Raw genomic sequence first — 27,714 nt, 5'->3', positions numbered from 1 at the left:
GGCTGGAACTTACAAAATTATTATATTCATTTCATGTGTAGATCTGTATGTATGCATTAACAGTGTTCTTAGACTAAAAATAAAGAATGAGACGTACCTCTTTAATGTGAAGTTGCCCGAATTTATCTTTTAAATAAATCGTGATCTCCCAGGGAACCCCTAGTGACCTCTCATGGAACTAGGGATCCATGGCAACTCAGGATGCCACAGATCCCTAGTTGAAAAGCCCTGTGCTAGACTGTAAGGAACATCTTGGGGTGTTGGATGGAATGGTACAAATAAGCATACCTTTGTCTTTTAGTAATGGGGTGTTTTTCATTCATGTTACTATTTTGTCAACAGACAAGTCTCCTTCACATGGCAGCCATTTTGTGAATGAATGAATGAATGAATGAATGAATGTTCTTGAAATTTCACATATGTCCTCTATCATAGAATGTTTGCCCACTGTGATGTGTATAATATTTCTGTCAAATCACAATCCTGGCTATTCAGCTGCTTTGGTAAGGTCATGTCTCCCGTTTAACTTTTTTAGCCCTGCCCCCTTTTTTCCCCTAGATACTCCTTCCCAGAGGGTGCAGTTTATTCTGGGAACAGAAGATGATGATGAGGAGCACATCCCACATGACTTATTCACAGAGCTTGATGAACTTTGCTGGCGAGAAGGAGAGGATGCTGAGTGGAGGGAGACTGCCAGGTAAATGGGACTTTTTTCCTTCCACATGGCACATTGCTTAATGCTCAGAGAACATCAGCAGAAAAAAACAGGAAGCACAATATGTCCATTGAGATTAAAGTCACACATATGTTTTAAATTTGTGCAGAATTAGTGTTGTGATACCATCAGTTTTCTTCAAAACCAGGATCTCTCCTGGATTTAACTTTTTTATTATTATTAATTTCACTAGACATTAAAGAAGGTATATAAACAACCATAAAAAGAGTCAAGAAGAAGAGCTAAAAATTAAAATACAGATGAATAAAGAAAAAGAATAAAATATGGAATATAGTTTTCCAGTATTTCCAGTAAAATATGGACTATAGTTTTCCAGTATATCTTTAGTTAATTATGGATTTAATATTTTATAGTTCAGGATCTCCTGAGTGGGTGTCAGTACCCTAGATGTGCCTCCTAGTTGGCGGGATGTGACCACAGTATGATGGATTGTAAAGTTGTCTCTGGATTAGATATTCCATCTTGCACAGAATAGCACTGGCATCATAAAATTGGGCTTTGGTTGTCTTGCGACATACTGGCCAAAACAGACTGGTACTGACCTTACTGATATCATAGTAAGGATAAAACTAAAGCTGGCAACCTACACTTCCTTTATACTACTAAAAAGTGCAAAGCAGCATTAAATGGATGAATGTCTAAGGAATGCTTATGGCACGATTACTAACAAGGAATATTAAAGCTTGAGGACATGAATGTATATGTACTTTTATCTGAAGGTGATGCTATATATCGTTGGCTGAGACCTGAATGGTTTGTAGCAGTAGATTGTGTGATGCAACAGCACATATGGTTCTGAAAATTAATGTATCAAATATCAAGGTAGTTTTGTTTGACAGGGAAAATAGAGGAAACAATTGCAAATTATACATACATGATGAAAAACCAGATGAATGTGGGTATTATAAAAATAGGTTGAATGGAATGGGAAATTATTTATTTATTAAAATATTTTTATACATCTGATTCCATGTCAACTCCTGGTGGATTATATACACACATAAACATAAAACTCTACAACGTTCCATTTAAAACTATATATAACTGTATAACTATGTAACTATATAACTGTATAAGTAACTATATAACTATATACACACACACACACACTATATATTTATATAACTATATATGATGACTATATATAATATTCCCCCCCTGGGATTCCCCCCCGCCTTCCCAGGATAGCCACTTTATAAATTGAATGCTCTCTAGTATAATTCTGCCTTGGTTACTTTTCTAAAGGCCTATAGGAGGCTTGGTCATGTAGATGGAATGAATGAGTTTCAAACTGCAGAGCAAATAAAGAAAGGGAAGGAAATGGGATGAGTGCACGAGAAGATGAGAAAGCTGTGGTTGGGTAGAATTGATGAGACCCTCAAAAAGAAGTTTCAAGAAGAAAAGGCAGTGTATGAAGTTGTGTGTGTGTTCGTGTTTGTGCACGTGTGTATGACTGATATAATCTAACGCAACAAACTTCAAGCTAACCTAACTTTAATTTCATTTTTTCTCTAGGGTGCTTAGACGAAAAATAGACAAGGCTTGTATATATTTCATAGTTGCAGAAAGGGGTGAGGGGGCTTGGGAGAGAGGCAGATACAATATATCAGGCATGGGTAAAGAATCAGGATATAAATCAAAATATTAACAATAACAACTTGTTACTGGCACAATTGCAAATAACTGTCACAGGCAGAGTAGCTCTTTCCATGTTATACTTTTAACCCACTGAATAATCCAAGTTTTTTATGTAGACCACAAAAACATTAAAAACATTTAAAGTTTCCCAGAGCAGTTATGAAATAAATAACACATGTTAAATACCTAAAATCCGTTATCTCATGGTAGATTGGACACTTATCATCAAACTAAGTTCAAAACTCTAGAATTGTTTGAGAGAAAAGGATTGGCTTTGCCTGGTTTTGGAATGATATCCACAGTTGTTCCTTTCTGAGAAGGGCATTCTATAAATGAGGCCCCAAACTGAAATTGGGGGGACAGTTTATGGAATGCTCTCCTCAGAGAAGAAGGTGGTAAATTCCTTTTCTACATGCTCTGTCTGAAAACAGAGAAGCTAAATAAAAGGAGATAAATCAATGATGTAAGTCATCCTAGGTGAGAGACTGACCAACTTCAGGACTGAGCCCATTTATTTTTTAATTAATTAATTAATTGAATTTATATCACCGTCCATCTCCCCCCAACAGGGGACTCCATTGCTTCATGATTAACTGGCAGAATGTGTTAATAAAGTCCTGCTTCTATAATCTTTAATGGTATGTTTAAGTTTGACCAGGATGTTTGTGGTTCACGTATTCAGAAAGTAACAGATCCAAATTAATAATTTAAGTGAGGAAATTGCTAGACTTTGGTATCTTTAGAAAGCAGGGAACTATCCCAAGACATTTTACTGCCTGAGGCAGAGCTGCAGATACAGGGCCGCAATTTTGGGGGCAGCAAGTGGGGCATGTGCCCCGGGCGCCGCACTGGGGGGCACCAAAATGAGCGCGGGGGGTGTCAAAATGGGTGTGGAATCCATGTTTGCCCTGCATGACACAGGCCCTACTTGCGGGCCTGTGCAGATAATACCCCTCCTCCAGCTAAGTTATTGGGCCCCTGAGGCAAAAAATCCCACAAGTAACATTCTTGACAGTAAAAATGATAATAAAGTAACTAAATGGTCTGTTTGGCTAATGATAGGGATATTTCTTCTAGAAAGACAACAGATGTAGCTAAAATAATGCAGTGAGTATTAAGCAAATTATTGTGCTGGATCAAAAGAGTTTGAGCCTAGGTTGTTTTTATTATAATAACGTGGACTTCTGCTAAAGCAACCTGGCCTTTTGAAAGGGTTCATCAGTAATAAGATATACTTTTATATGATTGGTTCCAGAAAAGTTAACTCCATTATTTCTGGAGCTCTGTGTTGAAAAGGGAGCTAACTCTATGTCTAGAGCAGGAAAAGAGTGGCATTGTGGTATTGTTCACAGAGTGCATAAACATTTTTGCCAATTGTTAAAATCTCCAGCTAATGTCATCAGAGCTTTTAGCATCTATTAAAGATGTTATGTAGAGTTCTAACATGTGCCAGGATTCTCTCACTTGTTTTTGTAGTGGTGAAAACATCCTTTGATGTTCAGCTATGTAAAGTTGGTGTGGAAATGGTCTGGAATACAATGATTGAGTTAGATGAGGGTGGGGGAAACCACTGAAATGGTCTATGTGGATCAAAATTCATCCAGTCCATTTCTGAGAAGATCTTAAGAAGGAGATACTTCTTGTCATTTGTTTCCAGAGACTTGCAAATGCATTTAAATGAATAATTCCTACTGTTCCATGTAGGCTTGAAGGTGTGGTAGTGCTGGGGTCATACTTTTACTTAGTGGTTGATAACTGGTTCCATGTTTAGAACTTACAGCATTCTGCAGTTTTGCTGACAAAGAACCACATGGGCTAGGAGGATATGATTGCTTCCGTTATGAAGTTTATCCTCCATGATACAGCTGAATTTCATGTTTAATAGTCAGGAAGGCGAAGAGATCAAGAAAAGGTGGCAAAAATATACAGAAGACCTGTATAGGAAGGATAACAATATCGGGGATAGCTTTGACGGTGTGGTCAGTGAGCTAGAGCCAGACATCCTGAAGAGTGAGGTTGAGTGGGCCTTAAGAAGCATTGCTAATAACAAGGCAGCAGGAGACGACGGCATCCCAGCTGAACTGTTCAAAATCTTGCAAGATGATGCTGTCAAGGTAATGCATGCTATATGCCAGCAAATTTGGAAAACACAAGAATGGCCATCAGATTGGAAAAAATCAACTTATATCCCCATACCAAAAAAGGGGAACACTAAAGAATGTTCAAACTATCGAACAGTGGCACTCATTTCACATGCCAGTAAGGTAATGCTCAAGATCCTGCAAGGTAGACTTCAGCAGTTCATGGAGCGAGAATTGCCAGATGTACAAGCTGGGTTTAGAAAAGGCAGAGGAACTAGAGACCAAATTGCCAATATCCGCTGGATAATGGAAAAAGCCAGGGAGTTTCAGAAAAACATCTATTTCTGTTTTATTGACTATTCTAAAGCCTTTGACTGTGTGGACCATAACAAATTGTGGCAAGTTCTTAGTGGTATGGGGATACCAAGTCATCTTGTATGCCTCCTGAAGAATCTGTATAACGACCAAGTAGCAACAGTAAGAACAGACCACGGAACAACGGACTGGTTTAAGATTGGGAAAGGAGTACGGCAGGGCTGTATACTCTCACCCTACCTATTCAACTTGTATGCAGAACACATCATGCGACAAGCTGGGCTTGAGGAATCCAAGGCTGGAGTTAAAATCTCTGGAAGAAACATTAACAATCTCAGATATGCAGATGATACCACTTTGATGGCTGAAAGTGAAGAGGAACTGAGGAGCCTTATGATGAAGGTGAAAGAAGAAAGTGCAAAAGCTGGCTTGCAGCTAAACCTCAAAAAAACCAAGATTATGGCAACCAGCTTGATTGATAACTGGCAAATAGAGGGAGAAAATGTAGAAGCAGTGAAAGACTTTGTATTCCTAGGTGCAAAGATTACTGCAGATGCTGACTGCAGTCAGGAAATCAGAAGACGCTTAATCCTTGGGAGAAGAGCAATGACAAATCTCGATAAAATAGTTAAGAGCAGAGACATCACACTGACAACAAAGGTCCACATAGTTAAAGCAATGGTGTTCCCTGTAGTAACATATGGCTGCGAGAGCTGGACCATAAGGAAGGCTGAGCGAAGGAAGATCGATGCTTTTGAACTGTGGTGTTGGAGGAAAATTCTGAGAGTGCCTTGGACTGCAAGAAGATCCAACCAGTCCATCCTCCAGGAAATAAAGCCAGACTGCTCACTTGAGGGAATGATATTAAAGGCAAAACTGAAATACTTTGGCCACATAATGAGAAGACAGGACACCCTGGAGAAGATGCTGATGGTAGGGAGAGTGGAGGGCAAAAGGAAGAGGGGCCGACCAAGGGCAAGATGGATGGATGATATTCTAGAGGTGACGGACTCGTCCCTGGGGGAGCTGGGGGTGTTGACGACCGACAGGAAGCTCTGGTGTGGGCTGGTCCATGAAGTCACGAAGAGTCGGAAGCGACTAAACGAATAAACAACAAAGTCAGGAAGGCAATGTGGCACTCACAATCTGCTCACAGGCAATTCCATTAACATTTATGAGATTTTCTGCCCCAGTGGGAAGTGGGAATGCTGTGAAATGGAGCACCAGCTGCTAGGATAAATCTTTATTTGCTAGAACACTTCTAGCCTTACAGGCTTTCTTAGGAAGTAAATATGATGATTCACTTCTGTCCAATACTTTGTTGGAAAGTTTGCCTCTCTGCCCAGAAAAAGGACAAAAGTAGGGTGGGGTTGGGGGCAGAGTTAAGAATCATTCTGAGTACAGGATACAGGATACAGGGCACAGAGGAAACAGAAGACCCATTTTTGTCTTCTGGTGAATACTGTTTTGTGACTTAGGATGTCCACCATGGTAGTTATTTTGCAACCAGGAGACTGGGAGTTCTAGTCCCGCCTTAGGCATGAAAGCTGGCTGGGTGGGCCGGTCCCTTTCTCTCAGCCCAACTCACCTCACAGGGTGGTGGTTGTGGGGAAAAGAGGAGGAGGAAGGAGTATTAGGTATGTTCCCCGTCTTGAATTATTTATAAAAATAATAAAGGCAGGATAGAAAATAAATAAATAAATAAATAAAAAACCAAAAGATGCTCTCAAAATTCCAGATTCACCCACCAGCTTAAAAAGGTTGCCTAGCCCTAGTATATCCTTAGCTGAAAGTAAAAACTGATATAAAGTAACAGGCTTTACTGTATTATTAAAGTAACTTAATGATTTCTGACAATTACACAACCTTTTTTCCTGTCAGTGCTACATACACACAATCTTGGAAATCCTTGTAATACAAAACTCATACAGTATAGCAGTATTATCATTTTCCTAATACAAATTGAGTCAAAGATTCAGATACAAAGATGGAGGTAGTGGTAATCTCCTGTTCATAGTAGGCTGTCTGATCCCATGAACTGTAAACCTAGAACAATGGTTTTGGCAATTCTCTCTCTCCCTCATATCTCCTCCCATACTATCTTCTATATACTATTTATGGATTGTTTGTATGTGTGCTTGCCATACTGCATGCCTACTCTGAGAAAGTCTGACTAAAATGTTTTGTTTACCTAGGTGGTTGAAGTTTGAAGAAGATGTTGAAGATGGAGGGGAGAGGTGGAGTAAACCATATGTTGCTACTTTATCACTTCATAGCTTGTTTGAATTGAGAAGTTGTATCCTTAATGGCACAGTCTTACTAGACATGAGAGCAAATTCTTTAGAAGAGATTGCAGGTGAGTTATTTCTTTATTTCTTTATTTAACCTTTTAATCTTACCTTATCCCCTCAGAAGTCTTACCCAGCATAAGTTAGGAGGAGGTGGTAAACTCTTTTAAACTTTAAATGCAACGTTTCAACATTATTGCATGCATTTTTTAGTGGCTGGCAAAACCGTTTACCAGACCAATGGGATGGAGGTCAGACGGAATGCTGCAGGAAGGCAGTTTTTGTATATTTCAGCTACATAAAGCCACATTAGTAAGGCTCCAAAAGAAACCTCAGTGGTTGCCATGTTGTGTGTTCGTGTATTCACATATGTGTTTGTAAAGAAATTTCTGAATTCTAATATTTTAGATTAATGGAAGAAAATTGAAATGTTCAAAAAGAAATGTTTTTATAGGCAACAGTAACAGTTAATGCACAACAGTGTTGTGAATGCATTCCCTGTATACTCCTTGAATTGCTGAAATAGCACTTTGATAGCTTCATGTGGAGCTGCAATTTTGCTGGCTTGGAAAGCTGAAATTTGAATGTTAATACTGTCATTAATTGTTCAACCTTATATTGCATAATGAAAAAAAATATGTAGCTCATGTTTTATAACTTTTAAAAAATTGCTTTTGTTATTGAATGGGAAAGACAAAAAAGTGTTTCAATAAATGAAAAACCTATTCTGAATTAAGAATTTTACAGCTCAGCCAGATCTACTCCATGTCATTATGATTTTAAGTAGACTATTCGTTTTCTCTATCAGGTTTTTTTTTTTGCAAATTATTATTTTCTGAAGGAAAAAACAATCTGAAAGTGTTGGAAAAAACTTTCTATAACACTACATATTTCTATATAGTACATTTTTCCCATAATATTTTTAATTCAACTATCTCTGATATCTGGCTTTGTGGGGGGTGAACAATTTCTCAATTGTTCTCTCTCTCGCTCTCGTATGCAATCTTCCCAAATTGTGCCCATTTTTATTTGAATTTTTTTAGTTAGGAAGTATGTAAGGTAGATATTAGGTGGACTGTGCACCATTTGTATCATAACAGATTCTGTTTTGGCAGATGATATCATTTTGCTTGAAAATAAATCAGTAAGAAATTTCTTTTACATCCTAATTGAGAAGTGAGCCTCATTGAGTTCAATGGGACTTACTGCTAGGTAAGTGAATATAAGAATGCAACTGGTACAAATTAAATTAACAGTTAAATATTAGCTTCAGTTTTAATTAATAAATATCTGCTATAAACTGAAATATTACTATGACAAAAATTATCTTATAGTGGCAACTTTGCAAAACTGTTAGGAGTGATTTCCTACACTATGATAGGAAAGACTTACAGCTGCTGTTAGAAGTCCATCTTTGTATAACGTTTTATTTCTGTTTTGAATCATTCTGTCTTTAGATCATGGTGATTTTCTTGTTTAGGAATCAAACCTTCATTGTTATTAAAAATCATATTTATTTAAGTGGGGATAAAAAAAATAAGAGATAGTGATATATGTTAGGACTGAAGAAGGCAATATAGGAACCAATGATCTTCATGTCAGGCTGGACCGTTATGTAAACATGGAACTGCTGTCTTGACTCTCAGGGCTGAGAGAATTACCAACAGTCCATTGACTCTAAAGGACCAGAAGAAAAGACTGGTACCTGGAGACTGTGAAGATCTGAACAGGGTGAAATAAGTACAGATGCAATCCTACTAAAATAAATTCCTAATCTATTTAGGTTTAAGCACTTTGGGTCCATTTGTGCTTTAATGTATTGGTGTAATGGTTGCCTAATCCCAAATACTCAGTCTCACAAGCTTGGGCTTAAGGATAACTGATTTATTAAAGGAATAGTATGCAAATACAGAGAAAGCTGAGAATGAGCAAAAGCGCGCCAAATACAAACTTAAAAGCCTTGCCTTCCATCCAGTCCCGCCCCAAGCACCCGTCAGCACGCACCCCCTCCCAGGTGCTAGAAACCGTTACACACGCCTGGGAAAGTAACCTTGAACAGGATTGCAAACCCAAACATACATACCAAAGATCCAAAACAACGCAAAGCGCAGGAATGGAAAAACCCAGCAATGAGCCCGGCGGGGATACACGGAAAACGGCTTGACATGTGAAACGTTACAATGTTAACAGAACATTGAAAGGGGAAACATGACAATTGGGCACCTAGGCTCTTTATGTGTATTTGATTTTTGATGGCTTTAAGTCTTTGTACTGGGTTTTAGTTCCTTGTTTACGTTTTTGTACCCAACCCAGAATCAGTCAGGATGGGGGCAGGCTATAAATATTGTTAAATAGATCAAACAATTAAATAGGCCTTGGATTTATACCCTGAAGCAGCCTTAGGTATAGGATTTCGATTCTGCAGGAGGCAGATCTTCTGTGCGTACATGACTTTGTTCACGTCTGCAATATAGCAACTTTAGCTTAGGTAGCCACACTGAGTCTGGGAAGCTTCTGCTCTTAGCTTGTTACTGAAAGCTTGTTGAGTTTCTGGAGAGTCAACATTTATTGCCATGCCTGATATGAAGTCTGATCATTTGCCAGTTTTGACATCTCTTTTAGCTTTTATAGCCGTAAAGAAGCTGTTGTCTGCAACTCTGAATTATAGCTGCATCTACAGCTGTTACAACTTATGGTCACTAATGTTGGATTCAGAGACCTTCCACCAGCAGGAATGAGTCAGATTATAGCAAGGTCTTGGCCCCTCTAGATTGCTTCCAAGCAGCTATCACCCAGTATCACTTAAGGAACCATGCTGTATATCCTTTAACTGCACAAAATATTCTCCATGGGATCCCTGCTGAAAGGTACATAGGCTGCAATTCTTTAAAAATATGTTATTGATCTTTTTTGCTGTAATTTCCTTGGCTGTTCAAAACAATATAATTAATTAGTTAATACATTCATATCCCACCTTATTTTTCAGAAGGATTTAAATATTTTGTAACAGTTAAATAATAATTAAAATGTTGCTCTGGAATCCCAAAATATAAAGCCCAAAACAGCAGAAGGAAGAAACATATTACAAAACAGCAATAAAAGAAATTTTAAACATGAAACCAGTTGTTGATTAGAAATAGCAAGTAAAATAATACACTAACAGCCTTCCTGAAAACAATCTTCCAAAAGGTTGTTAATATTGTTGGTGAGAAGCTGATTTGGTTCCCATTTGACACCCTGGAGGCCCACTCACATTCTGGCTGATTGTAAGGATTGCCTATTCTAATGTACATCAGACTCATAAGCAGGGTTTCAAAGATATCTGATTTATTGAAGAATAGTATGCAGGATTGCAAAGAAAGCTGAGAATGATGAAAGCGTGGCAAATTCAAACTAAAAACGAAATCCCTCCCCCCGTAGAATCTTCTCAAGTCCACAATCCCAGGTGCTCCTAATGGTTTCTGATGGTCTGCAGGAAAAGTCCTTGAACAGAGGAAATAACCCAAACACATTCCATTGTCCTGATTTCACATACAGAGCTTGGTACAAGGTTTCACAGCAGCTCCCTCCTAAACAGAAACGCGTGTCAGCGCCATGGCATGTTTGATGTTATGATGTATAAACTACATTGAAACAGTGAACATGACACTGATTGGCCATATCACCAGCTTTCCAGTTGCTTTCCATAGATGGGTCACTTGATGGTCTCACAACACATCTCTCTCAGAATTCCCTCAAAATCTGCTCCAGAAAGCTGCTTTGCCTTGGGATCCAGTTGGTGGTTCATGAGGGCAGTAGGGGTGGTAGGGGGAGGACTTGGCCCCAATCCTGAGCCCCCTACCCCAGCAACTGTTTCATTTTAGGCATAATAATTTGAAAATAAGATATTTTAAACAGGGTGTATTCCTGAGAGTATACGTGTAGAGGAAATGCTGTCATAAAGATAAAATAGTCAGCAGTGTGATAAGTGTTCTATTGCCCAGTATTGCTGTCACACCTTCTGAATTGCTCTGCCCTCTTTACAGCCTGATCATAATTTTTTAAGTATGTTGATGGCCCCAAGGGCCCTTACTGCTTCCTAATATTAGCTACTGCTGAGTCCCATAGCCACAGTCAACATTCTCTTCAAATAATTTATTTATTTATTTATCATATTTTTATCACCACCCATCTCCCCCACACTGGGGACTCTGGGCGGTTCACAATAAAATAGTTTAAAATTCAATAAAATCATAAATAATATCATTAATCCATCAATATCAATATCAATAAATAAATATAAAATATAATGAGATCCAAGTAATGGCAGATCTAATACCACCCAAAGGGGAACAAGACTGGCCTCGGCAGGACTAGGGAGCCAACCAACCCCAAGAGTGGCTCTTCCTCTCACCACTCCAGGCATGGTGACAAAGCCAGGTCTTCAGTCGTTTCCTGAAGTCCAAAAGAGAGGAGGCTAGCCTCACTTCTGGGGGAAGGGTGTTCCAAAGGGCGGGAGCTGCTGCAGAGAAGGCCCGCCTCCTGGACCCCGCCAGATGGAGTTCTCGTGCAGACGGGGTCCTCAGCATGCCCTCTATGCATGAGTGGGCGGGACGGGTTGATGTAACGGGGATGAGATGGTCCCTTAGGTAACCTGGACCCATGCCATATAGGACTTTAAAGGTGATAACCAACACCTTGAATTGGACCCAGAAGCAAACTGGCACCCAATGCAGCTCGTGCGGCAATGGGGTAATACATGCTGATCTTGAAGCACCCAAAATTGCCTGCGCAGCTGCATTTTGGACCAGCTGTAGCTTCCAGATACTCTTCAAGGGTAGCCCCATGTAGAGAGCATTACAGTAGCCTATATGGGAGATGACCAGGGCATAAGTGACCGTTCAAAGGGCCTCTCGCTCCAGGAAGTGGCATAACTGGTGCACAACACGAAGTTGCGCAAAGGCCCTTCTGGCCACGACTGCCACCTGCTCTTCGAGCAGGAGTTGTGAGTCCAAGAGGACCCCCAAGTTATGCACTGGGTCTGTCTGGGGTAGTGCAACCCCATCCAAGACTAAAGATGGCACATTCCTAGGAGCAGAGGGGCCGTTAACTCACAGCCACTTACCAGAGTTCAGCTGAAGCCTGTTGTTCCCCATCCAGGCCCCCACAGCTCCCAGGCACCTGGAGAGGGCAGTCACAGCATCACTTACTTCCCCCGGGATGGAGATGTATAACTGAGTATCATCAGCATATTGATGATACCTCATCTTGTGGAGATGGATGATCTCGCCCAGCGGTTTCATGTAGATGTTAAAAAGGAGAGGAAAGTGTACCCTGCGGCACCCCACAAAGGAGGGGCCATGAGCCTGATCTCTCCTCCCCTATTAACACTGACTGGGACTGGCCCTGGAGGAAGGAGGTGAACCAGCGTAAGACTATGCCACCCACCCCCAACTCCCTGAGCTGACCCAAAAGGATACCATGGTCAATGGTATCGAAAGCCACTGAGAAGTCAAGGAGAGCAAGGATGGATGCACTGCCTCCATCCCACTCCCACTCCCAGACTGAATACATGCTTCCAGACTGAAGTCACATAAGTACCCCTCAGAAAGTGCAATTTTACTCAAAAGCTGTAAGAAAATCATCCTTATTTTAAATATTGTAGAACTCAGTAAAAAAAAAAAATCACCATGTTCACCAGGAGTCTAGCAGTAAATAAGAATACATATATTTTTTTACCTTAATTAGCTTCTTCAGAATGTGTTTCTCCCTTTAATTAAATTCCCTGTTTAATTCAATTCAGATTAGCAAATGGAAATCTTTTTATATATTCAGCATTACAAAATGGGAGAGTATCATTGTCACTGCCAGGCAAATCAAGTGTGGATTGCAGTAGCTGAGTGTTCAGTAGGAACAATTAAGAAGAACTCATGGTCATTACTGGATTGGAGGATGCATTCCCAGCTTTTATTCTTGTGGAAGATTACAAGAATGTTATGGGAAAACAGCCATGATATAATCAATTCTGTGGGCTTAGATTCTGTCCAGCATTGCCATCACCTAGCTGAGTCACCAGGAGCCCTGGAGATTGCCTTAGCATGCTGGTGGCTGTTCCTGGGCCCATTTGATTCCAATTTTCTCGTGGGAGAGATGGGGGCAGAAATTGTGTAGATCGGTAGTACAGATTATTATTATAATGGACAGCAAGGACATGGTTAACAAAGACTATGGATGGGTGCTTGAGACATAGATTCTGGTCACTCCCACGCGCATCATTTTTGTACCACTCTCAGATCCGCCCTGCACTCTTGTGATCCCATGCTCTCATCTCCACTGACTGTTGAACTGATTTTCTTTCAGATGTGGTACAAGAGAAACTACTCAGAGACAGTTGCAAGGAGAAATGCTGGAGTTCAGTATTTTGAGGTCAGCTGTTGTGAGAAGAGCAAGGGTGGTGATGTGGAAGTGCTTTCTGTCTAGTGGAGATTGGCTATGTATAGTGCTTGAAGATTCTAGGAAGTTAGAGAGGCAGCAATGTAAAAACATTCTAAACTCCTAACATCAAGTTGAATGGGCATACTACTAAACTGAGTAAGTGTGACAGAACAGAGCAAATCTTCTGGTTCCTCTATCTACAGTCTATAATATTGGTTGTCTTTATTACCTGCAATCTATTTTTTATAGTCTGCTAGCATTGTTGACTTCTTTTACCATGAAAGTGACTGTGGATTTACATACATGGTCATACAGGACAAGCAACTTGGAATAGAGCTCTGCTACCTAATTCACCTTCAGCAAAGGATGGTTACCTTGTCGTGGTGCTGGAGCTTGAGCACCTCAATGATGCCATGAGCTAAACCGTGAAGGGCCACCCAAGACAGGAAGGTCATGACAGAGAGGTCAGACTAAATGCGATCCCTGGGGAAGGTAATGGCAACCCACCCCAGTATTCCTGCCGTGAAAACTAAATGGATCAGTACAGCCAGAGATATGTCGGTATACCATCGGAAGATGAGACCCCCAGGTCGGAAGATGGTCAAAATGCTACTGGGGAGGAACAGAGGATGAGCTCAACTAGCCCCAGACGTGATGACATAGCTAGCTCAAAGCCGAAAGGACGGCTAGCGGCCGACGGTGCTGGTGGTGAATGGCAAATCCAATGTTCTAAGGATCAACGCACCATTGGAACCTGGAATGTAAGAGCTATGAGCCAGGGCAAATTGGATGTGGTTATTGGTGAGATGTCAAGATTAAAGATAGACATTTTGAGTGTCAGTGAACTGAAATGGACTGGAATGGGCCACTTCACAACAAATGACCACCAGGTCTACTACTGTGGACAAGAGGACCACAGAAGAAATGGAGTAGCCTTCATAATGAATAGTCAAGTGGCTAAAGCAGTGCTTGGATACAATCCCAAAAACGATAGAATGATCTCAGTTTGAATTCAGGGCAAGCCATCTAACATCACAGTGATCCAAATATACGCCCCAACCACAGATGCTGAAGAAGCTGAAGTAGAGCAGTTCTATGAGGATCTGCAGCACCTACTGGACAACACGCCTAAAAGAGATGTTATTTTCATCACGGGAGACTGGAATGCTAAGGTGGGCAGTCAAATGACACCTGGAATTACAGGTGAGGATGGCCTGGGAGAACAAAATGAAGCAGGACATAGGCTGATAGAATTTTGCCAAGACAACTCACTCTGCATAAGAAACACTCTCTTCCAACAACCTAAGAGACGGCTTTATACATGGTCTTCCCCAGATGGACAACACCGAAATCAGATTGACTACATCCTTTGCAGCCAAAGGTGGCAGACATCTATACAGTCAGAAAAACAAGACCTGGAGCTGACTGTAGTTCCAATCACGAACTTCTTAGGATCAGACTAAAGAGATTAGGGAAGACCCACAGATCAGCTAGATACGAGCTCACTAATATTCCTAAGGAATATGCAGTGGAGGTGAAGAATCGATTTAAGCGACTGGACTTAGTAGATAGGGTCCCGGAAGAACTATGGACAGAAGTTCGCAACATTGTTCAGGAGGCGGCAACCAAATACATCCCAAAGAAAGAGAAAACCAAGAAGGCAAAATGACTGTCTGCTGAGACACTAGAAGTAGCCCAAGAAAGAAGGAAAGCAAAAGGCAACAGTGATAGGGGGAGATATGCCCAATTAAATGCAAAATTCCAGAGGTTAGCCAGAAGGGATAAGGAATTATTTTTAAACAAGCAATGTGTGGAAGTGGAAGAAAACAATAGAATAGGAAGGACAAGAGACGTCTTCCAGAAAATTAGAATCATTGGAGGTAAATTCCAGGCAAAAATGGGTATGATCAAAAACAAAGATGGCAAGGACCTAACAGAAGAAGAAGAGATGAAGAAAAGGTGGCAAGAATATACAGAAGACCTGTATAGGAAGGATAACAATATCGGGGATAGCTTTGATGGTGTGGTCAGTGAGCTAAAGCCAGACATCCTGAAGAGTGAGGTTGAATGGGCCTTAAGAAGCATTGCTAATAACAAGGCAGCAGGCGACGATGGCATCCCAGCTGAACTGTTCAAAATCTTGCAAGATGATGCTGTCAAGGTAATGCATGCTATATGCCAGCAAATTTGGAAAACACAAGAATGGCCATCAGACTGGAAAAAATCAACTTATATCCCCATACCAAAAAAGGGAAACACTAAAGAATGTTCAAACTATCAAACAGTGGCACTCATTTCACATGCCACATGACTATTCTAAAGCCTTTGACTGTGTGGACCATAACAAATTGTGGCAAGTTCTTAGCGGTATGGGGATACCAAGTCATCTTGTATGCCTCCTGAAAAATCTGTATAACAACCAAGTAGCAACAGTAAGAACAGACCACAGAACAACGGACTGGTTTAAGATTGGGAAAGGAGTACGGCAGGGCTCTATACTCTCACCCTACCTATTCAACTTGTACGCAGAACACATCATGCGACATGCTGGGCTTGAGGAATCCAAGGCTGGAGTTAAAACCACTGGAGGAAACATTAACAATCTCAGATATGCAGATGATACCACTTTGATGGCTGAAAGCCAAGAGGAACTGAGGAGCCTTATGACGAAGGTGAAAGAAGAAAGTGCAAAAGCTGGCTTGCAGCTAAACTTCAAAAAAACCAAGATTATGACAACCAGCTTGATTGATAACTGGCAAATAGAGGGAGAAAATGTAGAAACAGTGAAAGACTTTGTCTTTCTAGGTGCGAAGATTACTGCAGATGCTGAGTGCAGCCAGGAAATCAGAAGACGCTTAATCCTTGGGAGAAGAGCAATGACAAATCTCGATAAAATAGTTAAGAGCAGAGACATCACACTGACAACAAAGGTCCACATAGTTAAAGCAATGGTGTTCCCCATGGTAACATATGGCTGCGAGAGCTGGACCATATGGAAGTCTGAGCGAAGGAAGATCGATGCTTTTGAACTGTGGTGTTGGAGGAAAATTCTGAGAGTGCCTTGGACTGCCAGAAGATCAAACCAGTCCATCCTCCAGGAAATAAAGCCAGACTGCTCACTTGAGGGAATGATATTAAAGGCAAAACTGAAGTAGCTTGGCCACATAATGAGAAGACAGGACACCCTGGAGAAGATGCTGATGCTAGGGAGAGTGGAGGGCAAAAGGAAGAGGGGCCGACCAAGGGCAAGATGGATGGATGATATTCTAGAGGTGATGGACTCGTCCCTGGGGGAGCTGGGGTGTTGACGACCGACAGGAAGCTCTGGCGTGGGCTGGTCCATGAAGTCACGAAGAGTCAGAAGCGACTAAACGAATAAACAACAACTAATTCACTGAGTTATTTTGTCTATCAGAAGGAATACGTTTCCAGCCATTGTTCTTTGTCTAAATATTTTCAGCAAACATCTGTTCACCCCTGTCTCAGGAGACAGGCAACTCTGAGAAATCATTTTTGGTAGTGTTTTAAATTTTCTGTGCTTAAACAACACGATACACAATTAAGAGGGACTTCCATTACCTTCATGAATTGGTTCTGGTTCCAGGAGGCATCTGGTGAATGTTAATGTCATGTTCACTGTTTCAATGTGCATTGTACATCGTAACGTTTCACATGCCATGGTGCTGACGCGCGTTTCTGTTGGGAGGCAGCTGCTGTGAAACCTTGTGCCAAGCTCTGTATCTGTGTTCATTTCAATGGAATGTGTTTGGGTTATGTGCTCTGCTCAAGGTCTTTTCCCGCGGACCATCAGAAGCTGTTAGGAGCACCTGGGATTGTGAGCCTGGGAAGATTCTACGGGGGGAGGGATTTCATTTGTACTGAGGGGTTTTTAGTTTGCATTTGGCGTGCTTTTTCCATTCTCAGCTTTCTTTGTGATCCTGCATACTATTCTTTAATAAATCAGATATCTTTATGATCCTGTTTATGAGTCTGATGGTGTTTTAGAATAGGCAATCCTTACATAAAGCTGAGAATCACTAAAGTTGTACCGTTAGCTCCTACCAAGATTAGTTTCTTGTGAGGGAAAGGAGTTAACGATGGCCGAATCCAAGCTCAAGACCGAGAGACTTGAGGAGCTGACTGGCTTGATGCCCGAATCAACGGTCAGGAGCGGAGAACTGAGCCTCACCCCAGAACCTTCAGGTTTCCAGCAGGATTTGAGTTCCAGCCCTGAGGTAGAGGAATCCGATGGTGGGAGAGCACCAGCGCAACCGGCACCCAGCGAATCGCCCACAGAGTTGATCACCTGGGACGAAATGGGAGAACCCCAGCCAGGGGCGTCCCAGGTGTCCTGGAAGTATCGGTTCCCGCTGACCCCAAATGTAGAATCTACCACTGTATCAGCAGGGAGACAGCCTAACACGCGAGGGTGGGAGGAATCTCAAACCCCTGAAAGGCTAAGAGTGGTAGAGGCCAAATTAGAATCGATGGAGTACATGCTAAAAAACCTGTCTCTGTCATGGGGGGGGGGGCAGCCAAGACGCGAGGGAGATTCCAGCTCCACGCAATCATCCTCCATCCCCTCACCCGGACCGCCGGCGGAGCGGGGCCAGAGATGGCGCCGGATGAATCTCTACCCTGCAGAGTTCGACCATCAGTGTCCCCACCCCGAGGAGGAAGAACTACTGTAACCTGGGGCCCAACCACTCAAGCAGCTGCTAATTCAGCTCCAACAGGAGCGGGGGTGAAAGACTTTTCTGTCAAGTTTGATGGGGATCCAGCTAAGTTGTCTTTCTCACTAATGCTAAAAGTTATATGAGGCAGTTTGGAACATGCTTCCCTTCCGAAGAGGCTAAAATAACTGCCATTGGCACCAAGCTGAAGGGATGAGCAGCTGACTGGTATGTTCAATTAAGTGAGGCTGACTCCCCTGAGCTTGAGGATTTTGAGGAATTCATGTGGGCGTTAAAGCTGCATTTTGAGGATCCTCTAGCCAAGGCAAGGGCTAAAAAGGCACTGAAGATCTTATCCAGGGCCAACTTTCTGTAGCTGATTACGCCCTGGAGTTTAAGGCTTTAGCTGGGAAAATCCCCGACTGGTCCCAGTCAACCTTAATAGAACGGTTTAAAGAGGGACTCAACAGGGACGTCCTGTGGTGGGCGTTGTGTAGAGATGACCCAGAGACATTCTACAAATGGATCTGTCTGGCCGGCAAAGCTGAGCACGCCCAGCATACCTACATGCAAACCAAATGACCTGAAAGACAACCAGCCACCATGAGGGGACCCCGAAGTGCTGCAACTGCTACCCGGCCAGGCTATAGAGCCTGGGAAGAGGAGAGAGATCGGTGCTATGCGAGGGGTCAGTGTCTCTGATGCGGAAAAGAAGGGCATTGAGCAGTTGATTGCCCAAAAGCCAAGGCTGGAGACCAAGCGGGCAAGCTGCCGGCCAAATTGCTGTCCCCCTCGTGGCGGATGACAGCAGCCAAGGGGGCAGCCAACACTGAAGAAGTACTCTACTTCTCAGGAGAGGCTGAAGACGACTCTAAAGAGCCAGCGGGAAACGCCAGCCACCTGCCATGAAGAGCACCTGCGGGCAGGTGGAGGAGGATGGGCGCGAGGATGCTATGGTGAGTGCTGACTGTCCCACTCTAGCAGTGAAAGTGAAATTGGGCTCCCACACAAAGACTACAGAGGTCTGGGCTTTAGTTGACTCTGGGTGTTCCAGGTGTCTGATTCACCCTGATCTGGTTGCTGCTTTGGACCTGCCTAGCTTCTCCCTCCAGCAGCCTTTGATCTTCACACAGTTGGATGGTTCAACGGCGGGGGGGGGGGGCGGCGGCGACCCATTTCACTGGAACTGTCGTAATGCAAATGGGCAGCCACCGTGAGACTTTAAAATTTATAGTAGCACCTGTTGGCAACCCCTTGGTAATTCTGGGGATTCCCTGGTTGACCTATCGAAGCCCACATATAAATTGGGAACACAGAACTCTGACTTTTAAGGATGGGTTTTACCAAGCCCCTACTGCGGAGAGGGCTTCAAGCGCGGGGGTTGGAAGGGCTGCAATTGCCACACCGCGCCCTAGTTTGGCATGTTTAGAAGGCTTGCCTGATCGATACCAAGATTTTGCAGATGTCTTTGGAGAAATGGAAGCAGATCAGCTACCCCCCCCCCATTGAAAAACTGATTGTGCCATAGAGTTGATTCCTAATGCTCAATTGCCCAAGCCAAAAATTTATCCAATGACTCAGAAGGAGCTTGGGGCATTACGGGACTTTATCGACAAAAATCTGTCAAGGGGGTTTATTGAACCTGCAAATTCCCCAGTTGGGGCCTCTGTGCTATTCCGGGAAAAGAAAGATGGCACGCTTCAACTCTGTACGGACTATCGGGGGTTAAATTCCGTCTCAATATGCAACAAATATCCTCTGCCACTAATGAAAGACATGTTAGCTCATTTGTCAAAAGGCAAGATTTTCTCCAAGCTCGATCTTCGTGAAGCCTATTTTCATATCCGCATACGAGCTGGAGATGAGTGGAAAACCGCTTTTAATTGTCCACTGGGTTCATTTCAGTACAAAGTCCTCCCTTTTGGATTAGCAGGGGTGCCCGGAGTCTTCATGCAATTGATTAATGAAGTATGACATGATCATTTATTTAAAGGGGTCCTGGTTTATTTGGATGATGTGCTCATTTACACTGAATCCGAGGAGGTACACAAACGCCTTCTCAAACAAGTGTTAAGTAAGCTTAGAGATGCCAAGCTTTATGCCAAGCGTTCCAAATGTGAGTTTCACAAAACCCAACTTGACTATCTAGGCTATAGGGTATCTGACAAGGGCATTGAAATGGACCCTGAAAAAATTCAGGCGATTTTAAGGTGGGAACGTCCCCGCACCTGGAGGCAATTACAAAGTTTCCTAGGGTTCAGTAATTATTATTGGCAATTTATCCAGGGGTTTGCTGAGATTGCGTTACCCCTTACTGACTTGCTACATACCAAGGGTTTGGGGGAGACACGCAAGATAAAAAACCCTGGAGTAGTGCTGAATTGGACGCCTGAATGCCAGGCAGCATTTGAGAAGTTAAAAACCCTCTTCACTGCTGAGCCTATTTTACAGCACCCCAATCCTGAACGCCCCTTTGTGGTCCAAGTTGATGCTTCTGACTCCTCAACTGGGGCTATATTGTTACAGAGAGATTCTGAAAATCACTTGAAACCCTGCGCTTATTTGTCCAGAAAATTCTCCGAAACTGAGCGCTGGTGGCATGTTTGGGAAAAAGAGGCTTTTGCTGTAAAAGCCGCTTTGGAAGCCTGGCGTCACCTCCTGGAAGGCGCTAAATGCCCTTTCGAGGTTTGGACTGATCACAGGAATTTGGAAGCCCTCCACACACCCCGGCGTCTCAGTCCTAAACAAATTCACTGGGCTCAATTTTTCAGTCGCTTCAACTTCCAGTTAAAATTTATTCCGGGAAAGAAAAACTTTCTGGCCGATGCCTTGTCACGTTTACCTCAGGACTCTGACCATGTAGTAGATATAGTTGGGACAGTTCTCACTGAACCACAACTGGGCTTGGTTGCCGTCACTCGGAGCCAGACCCGTGCGCAGGCAACCCCGCCCCCAGCCCCGTCTGGGAAGCGGAAAATGCAAGTTCCTTGTCAGTTACAGAAGGACTTTCTCCAGGCGCTGAAATCTGACACTTGGTTGCTAGCTAATAGAGACAATATTTCTTTTGAAAACAGTCTGGTGTGGGTGGCACACTGTCTTTATGTGCCTGAAACTTTAAGAGCTGATGTTTTGCAGCGTTCCCATGATGACAAACTTGCTGGACACTTTGGTTTTGTCAAAACCTTGCATTTGGTTCACCGTCAATTTTGGTGGCCAACCTTAAGGCATGATGTAAAAGACTATGTTGCTTCCTGTTCTGTTTGTGCCATGTCAAAGCGTAAGGGAGGTAAACCACAGGGGCTGCTACAGCCTGTGGCCAGCCCATCCCATCCCTGGGATGAGATTTCTATGGACTTTATTGTGGACTTACCCCCCAGTCAGAAGAAGACTGTCATTTGGGTTGTAAAAGACTTTTTCTCCAAACAAGCCCATTTCATTCCATGTGCGTCCATCCCGTCGGCCCCGCAATTGGCCTGCCTATTTCTCATCCACATCTACCATCTCCACGGTAGCCCCTCCCGTTTGGTCACCAACCACAGGACACAGTTCACTTCCCAGTTTTGGAAATCATTTTTAAAATTGATTGGCACCAAACAGTGTCACATCCTGAGACTGACGGATCTACTGAGGTTTTGAACTCTGCCCTTGAACAATTCCTTAGAGCATACATAAATTACCATCAGGACAATTGGGTGGACTTGCTGCCTTTTGCTGAAGTGGCTTACAACAATGCTGTCCATCAGAGCACTGGCCAAACCCCTTTTCGTGTGGTTTCTGGTCACGACTTTGTTCTCATCCCTTAGCTGCCACAAACCCCTCCCCAATCCTGTTCTGCCTCTGACTGGGCTGTTAAGTTGGCTGATTCCTGGCCGGTGATTCAACAGGCTTTGGCTGATGCCCAGGCTGCTTACAAGTTTCAAGCCGATAAACACAATTTTTGCAACACAATTTTTGCAACACAATTTTTGCAACACAATTTCAAAATTGGGGATCAAGTGTATCTTTCTACCAAATTCATCAAGTCCCCACAGCCCTCTAAAAAACTTGCTCGCAAGTTCATTGGTCCTTTCCCTATTTTTGATCTTATCAATCCAGTTACTGTTAAATTGGACCTGCCTCACAATTTGAAACGCTTGCACCCTGTTTTCCATTGCAGCCTACTCAAGCCTGTCCACCTCTCTTCCCGCTGGCATCCCCAACCTCCTCCTCCTGCTCCGATCATGATTGACGGCCAACGCACTTTGAGGTCAAGGAGGTCGTTGATTCTCGCAAGCTTTGGGGCACCCTCCAGTACCTGATCCGCTGGAAACACTTTCCTCATCCTGAATGGGTGCCTGCTCGCCACGTTAATGCTCCTGATTTAGTTAACCGTTTCCACTTGGCTTACCCTTTGAAGCCTGCCACTTAGTGTTTTCTTTCTTTTGGGGGGCAGTATGTCATGTTCACTGTTTCAATGTGCATGGTACATTGTAACGTTTCACATGCCATGGTGCTGACGCGCGTTTCTGTTTGGGAGGGAGCTGCTGTGAAACCTTGTGCCAAGCTCTGTATCTCTGTTCATTACAATGGAATGTGTTTGGGTTATGTGCTCTGCTCAAGGTCTTTTCCTGCGGACCATCAGAAACCATTAGGAGCGCCTGGGATTGTGAGCCTGGGAAGATTCTACGAGGGGAGGGATTTCGTTTGTACCGAGGGGTTTTTAGTTTGCATTTGGCGCGCTTTTTCCATTCTCAGCTTTCTTTGTGATCCTGCATACTATTCTTTAATAAATCAGATATCTTTATGATCCTGTTTATGAGTCTGATGGTGTTTTAGAATAGGCAATCCTTACAGTTAAACTAAGTGGACAACTTCTCTTTTTGGATTTCATGTGGCAAACTGTTATGCTTCTTGTTCTATCCTGTTTGAGGACTGTAACTAGTGCTGACATCCAACCATAATGCTGGGACTGGGAGCTGGGAGGCAGGCCAAGCCAAGCATTTTCTCCAACAGATGTTCAGACCAATAGGTGCAAAACAGGCCAGTAAAACACTTTTGCTCTGCAATGACTTTTACCACTTGCAGATTACCTGTTTACAACAAGCCAATCACCTTCTGCATCTCAGGAATCTTTGGCCTATATGGGAGTGGCTAGCCATGGGAAAAGATGACATACTGAGCTGATAGCTCTCCTCCTGAACTAGCTATATTAAAATCTTAGTTGTTGAACTTGGGCTAAAAGCTTCACTGAGTGATAAGAATAATTGGCAGAGATATCCAGGAAAGGCACTTCACAAAGAGGTGAATGAATAAAGGCATATCTGGAAGATTCAAAGAGAGTTGAAGCAGCAGCCCCTCTAGTAATGAAGAAGAAATGGAGGAGGAGGACCTGCAGGGAACACAACTGAAAACTATAAATATTGCTCTGGCTGAAATCAGGATCTTGAACAAATAATTCAATGATGGATGGAACAGTTCAAGCAGGAATTAAAATTAGAATGGGATAAATCAACAACTGTACTTTGTAAAGACTTTGAAGGCATGTCTGGCAATATTAAAAAGCAATTCAAGGATATGACTAAACAGATTTCAGTGATTGCTCAGACTGCTAGCAAGGCTTAGCACTGCTATAAAAATGAGAGTGATATTGGAATAATTAAAAAAACATATTATGAACATGAAATTGGACTTGGCTGATGTTCAGGATAGAAACAGAAGGAACAATTTAAGGATTAGAGGCATTTGAGAGAACGGAGAAAAGACTTACTTATTAGGATAACTTATTCCAAAAATTAATGAACTTGTGCCAGACATACTGTATAACTTACTGGGAAAGATGTGGAGTGTGCCCTTTGAATTTACAATCTTTGGCTCCTGAGAAAGCAAAATCCACAAGATGTTATAAGATTTGTCAGTGCTGAGGTAGGAGATATGATTTTATATAAGGCTCATGAGCTGGAGGAAATAAAATGGAAGGGAAGAAACTATATATCTTTTCCAAGATATAAGTCCAACTAGTTTACAAAGAAGGAGAAATTTCAAGCCTCTTACTGAAGAAATTATAAAACAAGGAAAAAGATATAAGTGGGGGTTTCCATTTAAGCTAATTGTCTTTAAACCTCAAGAAAAGGAGATTATTTCTACTATCTCCAAAACAGAGTTTTGACAGCTCCATGAATAATTATCAGAAGTTGAACTTGGACACTTGGAGAACAGCTGACTTCTGAGAAGATAAGATAAATTGACTTGAAGAACATAGTAAAGAATTAGACTTTATTATTAATAAAAGAAGGGAAAGAAAAAAATAAATATTAATGGTTAGAGTAAATGTTTGGAAACAGTTAAAGACTACTAGGATAGATATAAAACAACCAGCATGTTTATACAGTGATATTTAAAAGGCACAGGCATGGCTGGGAATGGGGGGAAGATGAGTTTAGTACCACGTACCCCCCCCCCCCCCGTCTATTTTAGACTGAAAAGAGGACCCTTCAATCCTTTGTGAGCCCTGTTCACAACCAATCTTTGTTGGAAGGGCAATATTTGTTGGGGGAGAGTGGATGGGAATTAGGGCAATGGGATGGAGAAGGGAGTGTTCAGGTAAAAAGGGAGGATTAAGTTAAATGATTTCTCTAAAACCTACTCCAACTTAATTGAACTATCTGCTTGCTCAAAAGATGGCTATGTTCTTTATAGCAGTTATTGTAATGCCCTATTTAGAGAAGCAAAATGTACACTGGAGAAATATAAAGCTGGAATGACTGAATGTAAAATACAGTAGTAACTTAGAGTGGCCATTTTAATTAAAGCCAACATAGAATTGAAAGTAGATCTAGAAAGATAAGGAGGGGGATTTATTTTTCTTAAGGGAAAGTGTGATAATAAAACAGTAATGTTAGCCTCCATTTACACCCCAAATCAAAATTAAATGGGTTTTTTTTTAATCAGATGTTTGGAGAAATTTGGATGGGAAAATCCCATCCTGGGAGGGGCTTTAAACATTGATGCAGGGCTGTTCATAAGAGTAAAAGATGAATCTTTTGGTATTTAGTATTCAAGAAGCTACAGGCTTTAATGCAAATCTCTGGGCTTTCTGATATTTGGTGGGGGCATGAATCCCTCATTGAAAGGATATACTTATTATTCTAGTAGACATCAATCCTGGTCAAGGATAGGTTATATTTGGGTTTAATTTTTTGTTTAATTAAAGAAGATAGAAGTTGCATACATCCTCATTACAGATCATGCACTGGTAATCTTGGAGTTTAATCTCAAAAAAAGTGCTCTGTATACTTGATGCTTCTATTATAGCTTGCTTCACAACTCAAGGGTGGAGCAACATTTAGCTCAGACCCTGAGAAGTTATTTCAAATGAAATGCTGCAGAGCAAACAACTTTAACAAGATGGGACACTATGAAAGCTGTTATAAGGGGCGAACATCTAAGCCACATGAGCATGGTACAAAAACAGACTAAACAGGTGACAGCTTCATTACATATAAAAATTAAGAATTTATGGGCAAAATTTAATAGTTCAAGATCAGTCAATACATACAGGCAATTGGAAAAATCGGTTAAACTAAAATTATATTTAACAGATGTAGAATATTTTGATTTCCCCTTTTCAAAGTCAGAAGTTATGGAAATTACAAAAAGTATTAAAAATGGTAAGCCCCCTGTCCTGATGGCTTTACAGGGGAATTTTATAAAGAATTTAAATAAAGGTTTATTAATTTGTCATTTTGGTTAATTAACACTTTCTTGTACCAAGGACATTCTCTCCCATCAACATGGTGAAAATCAAAAATAACTTTAATCCCCAACCCAAATAAAGATTTACAAGAAATATCCTCTTATATCTCTGTGTAATATAGATTATAAAATATAGATGTAGATTGTAGCTAATTGTCTCAAATTAATTGTAGGAGAAATTATACAACCCAATCAAGGGGATTGATACCCAAAAGGAATATATCAGGCCCCAATAGGAAACTATTGAATATCATTAACCATTGTAAAACTTGCAAGAATTGTAGCTGAATGTAATAGTTGGCATTTACCCCAATATGAATAATGCATATATCTAGTCAATAACATGTTGGAGGGGATGTAAACAGAAGGGAACATTTCTTTATATGTGGTGGACCTGTGAAAAAGTTGCATCGTTCTGGCAGAAAATTTTCCAGAAGTAAGATCTGTAATTAAACCAAAAGTAGAGGAATGTGTGTGTGAGTTGGAGTTATTACATATATTTGAGTGGGGGCATGAATCCCCACTCAAATATATGTAATAACTTTGAGGGAGAACGTGCTAAGTTGATTAATAAATAACTTGTTATGTTCTTCCTCTTAGCTGCCAAATTTATAATAAGTGAACAGTGGAAACTTTTAGATAATTTAACAATTGAAAATTGGGGTTCAAAGGTATGGTCTATAGCTATGGGTGAAAACATCACAGATAAAACTTGAATTTTAAATGTATGAAAGGCCAAATCACAATTTTGCTGAATCTGGGAATCTTTACATACTATACACTAGTAATGTGTTACAGTGTTGTGGTAATGAAATATTCCACATGTTGTGAACTTATAATGTTATTGCAGCAATATATAAATAAACTGAAATAAATAATTCTTTGGCCTATACAAATCTGCAAGTATAAATCAACAACTACATTGCAACAGGCCAGGGACTCTAAATACCTAATTTAGGGGTGGACAGGCTTTTTAAATTAAAACAACAGCAACTCTTGTGACCTACTAAGGTTCCCTGAAAGTCATGCTAGTAGATTCAACTCTACCTTCCGTTTGCCCCTTGTTAATCTCTACATTTAGGAGTCGGTACCTTCACAGAATTGTAAGCATGGTTGAAAGGTAAGATTTTTACTGGAATAATTTATTCCAGTGCTTTTATATCCTACAGCAAAAAGGGTATCTCAGTACCTATCTACCACAAGTGAAAGCAGGTGAGAATAGAAGTTGAAGACTTTAGAATGGCAAAGATAGATGGTTGGTTGGATGGACGGACGGACGGACGGACAGACAGACAGACGACTCTGGAGACTTTCCATAGAGAAGAAAATGCAATAATGTATCAGTTACACAGTTAGTAGAGATGTCAGCATGGATTTGTCAAGAAAAAATAAGGCCAGGCTAATCTTACCTTATTCTTTGTTCAGGTAGCTTCCTTAATAGTGAGAATGTTATAGACAGACGCTGTTGACCTTCTGGAGGGCATGAAAACCTGGCTTTTCCTTCAGGTGATAGATCTGGGATGTTAGCAAAGCCCAATATTTGTCAGTTTGGGACCAGGAGTTGCTTGTGAGATGCCTTGGCTTTGGTATTTACCATTTTATGTTTGCTTTTAACTGTATTTTTCTTTGTTGATTTTGTATTGTAAGTTACCTAGAATTATTTGCTTAAAATAGGTAGAAAGATAGGTAGATAAGTAGATAGATAGAAGATAGATAGACAGTCAGATGATGGATGGATGGATGGATGGATAGACAGATAGATCTTGACTTCAACAAAGCATGTAGAAAAGTGCTCAAACAGCATGCTGACAACCAAACTAATTAAGTATGGACTAGAT

The 27,714-nt window shown here is 41.6% G+C and overlaps 1 protein-coding gene across 1 annotated transcript in view; it reads left to right on the top strand.

The window, feature by feature from the left end:
- SLC4A10 (solute carrier family 4 member 10) overlaps window positions 1-27,714 on the top strand; it is a 118,188-nt gene that overhangs the window by 28,933 nt on the left and 61,541 nt on the right. The window contains exons 3-4 of the mRNA XM_063318304.1: window positions 559-697; window positions 6,966-7,126. Of these exons, the coding sequence (XP_063174374.1) occupies window positions 559-697; window positions 6,966-7,126 (300 nt within the window). The remainder of the gene's footprint in view (window positions 1-558; window positions 698-6,965; window positions 7,127-27,714) is intronic.

This window comes from Candoia aspera, chromosome 1, assembly GCF_035149785.1.
Source record: "Candoia aspera isolate rCanAsp1 chromosome 1, rCanAsp1.hap2, whole genome shotgun sequence".
Classification (NCBI taxonomy): Eukaryota; Metazoa; Chordata; class Lepidosauria; order Squamata; family Boidae; genus Candoia; species Candoia aspera.
This window is presented reverse-complemented; position numbering and strand designations above follow the sequence as displayed.